General features: G+C 45.6%; 1 protein-coding gene across 1 annotated transcript in view; it reads left to right on the top strand.

Moving 5' to 3' along the window:
• Positions 1-4,694, top strand: part of LOC136361307 (cadherin EGF LAG seven-pass G-type receptor 1-like) — a 98,531-nt gene extending 93,837 nt beyond the window's left edge. The window contains exons 29-31 of the mRNA XM_066319130.1: positions 379-621; positions 928-1,192; positions 2,517-4,694. Coding sequence (XP_066175227.1) covers positions 379-621; positions 928-1,192; positions 2,517-2,541 — 533 coding nt within the window. The 3' untranslated portion in view covers positions 2,542-4,694. The remainder of the gene's footprint in view (positions 1-378; positions 622-927; positions 1,193-2,516) is intronic.
• The last annotated feature ends 1,306 nt before the right edge of the window (positions 4,695-6,000 follow it).

Raw genomic sequence — 6,000 nt, forward strand, 5'->3', positions numbered from 1 at the left:
CAGTTGATCCTGTCCTAATGAAAGACAACTTTGAATCATAAACATCATTTCTGAAGGTTGAGAGGTGCCCTCAGCCTTCAGAAACCAACCTCCCCAAGGAGGGATCTCTGACTCTGGACAGCTGAGAGGACAGGATTGCCTCACTTCTCCATAATGGAGCTGGCAACCTTGCTCTGGGAAGGGTTTAGACACCCTTCCATCCTACCAGGTGATTTTTTTGGGGATTTAACGCACCCTGAGGGCAGTGCAGTCCAGCAAGGACCGACTGAAGGATTGCTCTGGTTTGACACACAGCTCCTCTCCAGCCACAGAGGCCAGGCAGTGGTTGAGAGAACATATCAAAAGTGTTTTTTGAGCTAGTGTTTTTTTGCATTGCAGTTGATACCCTTCCCAATCATGTGAAACCCTATTGGCCCACAGAGTGCGTAACAGCCAGCGATGGCGAGGACCCCGGTAGGAAACAAAAACTCAAAGTAGAGACCAAGGTCAACGTAGAGCTTCACAGGGAAAACCAGGTGAACCACAGCAATGAAGCACCACAGGACAAGGAGAACGAAGGGCAGCAGAAGGAGAACAGACCTCTGGCCCACCAGAATAACCAGCAGCCGGAACAGAGGAAAGGTAGCACAGCCAACCCAGCCTCACAGTTGGATTGGGAGACTGGGGGGTTAATGAGCAGTAATTAGTTTGAAAGGTAGCTCTGTCAGGGAAAAATACTTTCCAAATGGCTCCAACCTGTGTGGCCAGATACACCATGGGAAGTTAGTAGGTAGCTGCTGAAGTCTGATCTTTCAGTTATGAAATGAAGTGCCAAACTAGAAGTCTTAGTAAGAAATAGAGAATATAACATCTTGCATGTGATACGCTTGATAAATGAAATAACTGATACACTGAAAAATTTTTATTATTCCCTCTTTTCCTTAACAGGCATCTTAAAAAATAAAGTTACCTACCCTCCGCCACTGGTGGATAAGAATATGAAGAATCGTTTGCGGGAGAAGCTGTCGGATTACAATCAGAGCACAGTCTCATCCAGGACTACTTCCCTAGGGACAAATGAGGGGGTCCGCTCTCCGTCGGACTCAGGGGTGACAGTAAAAAATGTTCGCAGGGAGCAGTCTCGAGACCAGCTCAATGGCATGGCCATGAGCCTGCACGTGGGAACAGGACATGCTGACACCTCAGACTCAGAGTAAGTGCCACATCGGGGTGCCCTGGCTGACCTCCTGTGGTCTCACCCTTCACCTTCTAACCCCAGACTCACACATGAGCAAAACTTTCCTCTGGTGAGTGGCCAGAGTCCTTCACCAGTGACTGTGTTCATGGTTTGCCCATCCCATGTGCCCAAGCCGTGGTGTTTCAGTCATGAGAAGGCCAGAACAGGTATCACAGGTGTGACAGACACCTGCTCCTGGGTCACCCTGGCATGCTCTGGACAGGCAGGCTGATGTGGTACTGGCACACTTGGACAGGAGCAGCCTCGCTCTGCCCTGCCACCCTGCCAGGACTGAGGTGGGGAAAGCCACAAGGCTGTGGGGGGCATGGAGTGAGTGTCCATCTGGACAGAGGGAAGCCATGGCTGAGGCAGGAGACCCCAAGGCTGGAGAGAAAACCAAGCTACTGATCCTAAATTACCAGGCATGTGATTCCCACCTGCTGCATGGCAATCAGTGTGTGAATTTACCATTGTAAACTAAATCAAATACAAACAAAAGGCTGAGCAAGCTCTCAGCCAAAGGCAATTTTCAGAAACTTCATTACTCATCATAATTCTTGCGTCTCAAATTAAAACAACAGCCATATGTAAAGTTTCTCCAGGCATTTTATGCCTATAATCTCATTTTTTATTAATGTGAATAACAGTCTTATTCTTTCACCAAACTGAGAGAAATTTCTCACCCAGCTTTAACTCTGGCACTATCCCACCAGGCTTTAAACACCCCTGTTGTCTGGGTGCACAGACCATTCCCACCTCACTATAAAAACACATCTTTGGATTGCTGGGAGTTGGCTGATGAAATAGATCCTGGTTAGCCAGGAAACATGGATTTTTTGAATAAGCCATTACTGAATAAGCTGCTACCAGGTAACACAGTCAATTACTGGAGTTTAACTCGCCAGCTTGTACTAAGCAGCTGTGTTATCTCCAGAGCTTTGCCATAATGGAAAGCTCTGCTGTTGGCAGCAGATTGCACGAATCCATCTGATACACCAGGCTTCTAACAGCTTGTAAGATCTGTGTGTGAACCTTGCATCCTCAGCAAAGCATTAGACAAATACAAGCCCTCTGCAGAACTTCCTCCAAAGCATTTCTGTTGTGTACTACCTGAAACTGTTTCTCCCAGCTGGTCTTCCCCTCCAGGACAGCACCTCCCTTGCAAGCTCTGGATTGGCAAGGCATAATAACTTCACAGAGCATGAGCCCTTACTAAAAACGACTAGGTGGGTTTGGGTGGAGTGGTTTGCCTGTGCCTGTTTAACCCTAAACCTGCATGGTCACTTCTTCTCACTGACAGCGGCAGTAATGAAACTTCAATTTGAACCATCAGGAGACTGTGATCAGCTCTGCACGGTTCCGGCTCCTCGCCGCGGGGTCACCGCCTGCCAGCCTCAGACTTCATCACAGTGGCCACACGGTGAGGAGGAGGAGGTGGGCATCCATTCCCACGTGGTTTCACCTTCTGGCAGACTCCTGACTGCTCCTGGTGCGGACACAGTGCCCGGCTGCACTCGCTGTAAGGGCTCTGTGTGGTACGCTCCTCCCACAGGAACCCGTGCTGAAAGCATGGAAATGGCCACAGGGATGCACTGTGATGGACACACGCCTGTGCACGGTGCAGACTCTGCTGCAGGGGTTGCTTGTTACAGGGAGAACCAAGGGAAAACACATTGTTTCCTAGTGGACCTACAATAAGCCTTGAAGACAAGCACTAGGAGGTGTCTCTTGTGGAGTTTTGATGGCTACAGCGTGAACCCTTGAGGCTGCTGAGCTCTAGGGAGGAATATTGCAACAAGTGTCCTTTGGTTTCTACGCCAGCATCTCTGTCCACCCCCTTATGGACACGTCGTCTTAAGAAAAAAAAAATCCTTTATATATATATATAAAAAGTGTAGATACTTTTATATATTTTGTATGGTGTTGCTAAAGAAAAAAGTTCCTTTGTATATTTTACATTTATACTGATCTTCTTAATTTGATAATAGGAAACCAATTAAAAAGATGTTTTGATATTTTTTATATGAACATTGCACAATTTTACTTGAATTTGGCGTTTGATAAGTAACTGAGGTTTGCATGGAAGCCACCTTCAGACACAATGCAATTTTCAAAGTAATACAGTAAAGATTACATCAAAATCCATGACTATAATTTATAAGTTTTGTTAACAGATTTTGGAACACTTAAGGGCACAGTACATTTTTTTCTCATAACCTCTTCTACAACCCACAAAACTTTGGGTTTTTTTTCATTTTTTGATATTTTGATCTCTTTTTACAACTGCATTGAAGTGTTCAGGAACTGAACTTCAGGACTACACATATCTTTGTGTAAGGTTTCAACACAGACCTTGTCTGGAAGAAGTCAAATCAGTATTTCCCTTACCAAGAACAAGAAAATAATTGGTGTGATCATATGGTAGGTTTTGACCTTGGTCTGGCTCTGCAACAAACCAGCACTCTGCATGTCCCAAGGAGCGGGCCCTCCTTTTGTGGCTCAAGTTCTGACTCAGGTGCAGCATTTTTTTTTCTCTTTTTTGCTCACTGGATTTAGCCCATTGCTAATCAAAGCAGAAATACGAGACTTAAAAGATGTCCAGATTTGACTGCCCAGCTCTTGATAAAGCCCTGGCATTCTTGATATTTCAAAAAGCTCATGGAAGGCTTAAGTTTTCATGTTTCCCACAAAATGTGCTGGTTTCAGTGTATAGGAAAGTTAAATGTGACCTGTCTGCTGTTATTACCTTCCTGCAATGTTTACAAGAAGAGGAAAAGTGAGATGTGAAAGTTTGCATCCAACAGTGTGAGGCAGAGCTCAGCTGGTGGCTGCTGTGGTGGGAACACGTGACAAGGCTTTCAGGAGCTCCTTGCTCACCAGAGCAGCCCTTTTGGGAAAATATTGGCTATTGTTTGTGCAAATGTGTGTGAAAGGGAAGAAACAGAAAATTGGGCTCAATAAAATTTGGCGGGAGTTGAGGAAAAGACGAGAAGCTGTACACTGTAATCTCAGTTTCATTATATTCCTGTGCATTTTCAAAGTATCAAGGAGGCCTTTGGAAGGGGGGAGGGAAGAAAGATGCTGTTCCTTTAAAAATTATGCAACATATTGTGTGACATTTTCTGACAGAAAAAAATTTTGAATGTTTTAAGGGTCTGGCACTTGGCTGTGTGCTCAGGCATTGTGTATAACCCATGCTAGTTGTTCTTACATCTGTGTATGTATATTTTGTCCCAGTGAGATGTAGGTAGTTTTTATTTTCATCAGAATTGTTGCAGTAAATGAGGGTCAGTTGTATTAATGACAAAAAAATTAAAACCTATTTTTATGACTTTTTAAAAGCTTTATGGCAGATTAGACACTGGAAGTTTGTTTGTTTTTTTTAACAAATGTATATTTATTAATGTGCAGAACACTGGAATTGCAGCACAGATGAAAGGAGAATTTACAATAAATTAAGACATTTTTTGAACTTGTATTCTTCCTCTGGTGGTTTATTTTTAAGTGCAGTGCAGATGATGAGGGTCCAAATGGCATTTCCTGGGGATTAGCAGGAGCAGGAACATAAAGGTACCCATCTCTCAGTGAGGCTGTAATGCACCAAGCAGCCAGTGCACACCCCCTTTGCACCCAGGGCCCTGTGCTGGCACAGGATGCCAGCATTGCATTCCATCCAAACCTGCAGAAGTTTTCAGACGTGGGAAATGGCCCATGGAAGAGAAATGCCCTCTGCTAACCCAGAGCAAAGCAGATGTCCAGGAAAGCACCAGATTTAGAAAAGGCGACGTGAGAGCAGCTCGAGGGGAGTGACAGCCAGCCCAGCCCACGACAGCCTGCAGTGACTGACCAGAGCCTTCTCCAATGGCCTGGGCTCCATCCTTAGCTCTCACAGGCCGGCTGAGGCCAGCCATGGTCCTCACTCAGTCTTTTCCAGGCTGTTGTGCAAGTCCTCATTCATGCATCTCACAAGGCACAGCAGTGACCTGCACGTGTCTTGTCAGCTTTCTGGAAATAAAAGTATTCCTCAGTGTCAGCTGGTCAGTGGGAAGCCAGGTGGAGAGAGCCTGGCTACTGATTTAGGAGCAAAATCAAATCTTCAGGATCCTCAGTTTGGAAACAGCTCTGCCAAAACTTGCCACTAAACAAACTCAAACAATTATCCCAAAGGGAAACTGGTTTTAATTTTATCCTACAAGTGCATTATTTGGTGGAACACTGAGGTTTTTGTCTCAAGTATTAGTTCACCATTTTGCGGAGAAGCAGAAATAAGCCTCAGGCTTTCACATAAGCAGGTTAGTTACGTGAGAGACCAGCCTGTGATCCTGTCTCCAGCAGCAACCTACAGCATATGTTTAGGAAAAGAGGATTATCAGCCCCACATTCATGGCAAGGTGGCCCCAGCAGGGCCCACAGCCCCCAGCTCTCTGCAGCTCAGGGCTGCCCAGAGGGAGGGGTTGTGCTTGTCTCCAGCAGCCTAGATACTTCCCTCATACATCTCTCATGTTGTATTGGATCCATTTAAACTTCTAGTACACAGTGAGCTGCCTGATTCAGTCACAAGCAGCAAGAAAAATTTCTTCCTTCAGCTTCATTCCTGTCCCCTACAATGGACACCTTTGTTGCTTGCAGCAGGAGAGGCAGTGAGAATCATCTCAGTCACCTTCTCCAGGTCAAAGAGAGAGACAGACTCTAGAGCACTTGAGTAACCTCTTTCCAGCTGGGCAGCTCGGATCTCTGTAACAGTTCCATGTGCAGAAACACTGCTGTACCTTTTAGCCTTCCTT

This window comes from Sylvia atricapilla, chromosome 5 (assembly GCF_009819655.1).
Source record: "Sylvia atricapilla isolate bSylAtr1 chromosome 5, bSylAtr1.pri, whole genome shotgun sequence".
NCBI classification, from domain to species: domain Eukaryota; kingdom Metazoa; phylum Chordata; class Aves; order Passeriformes; family Sylviidae; genus Sylvia; species Sylvia atricapilla.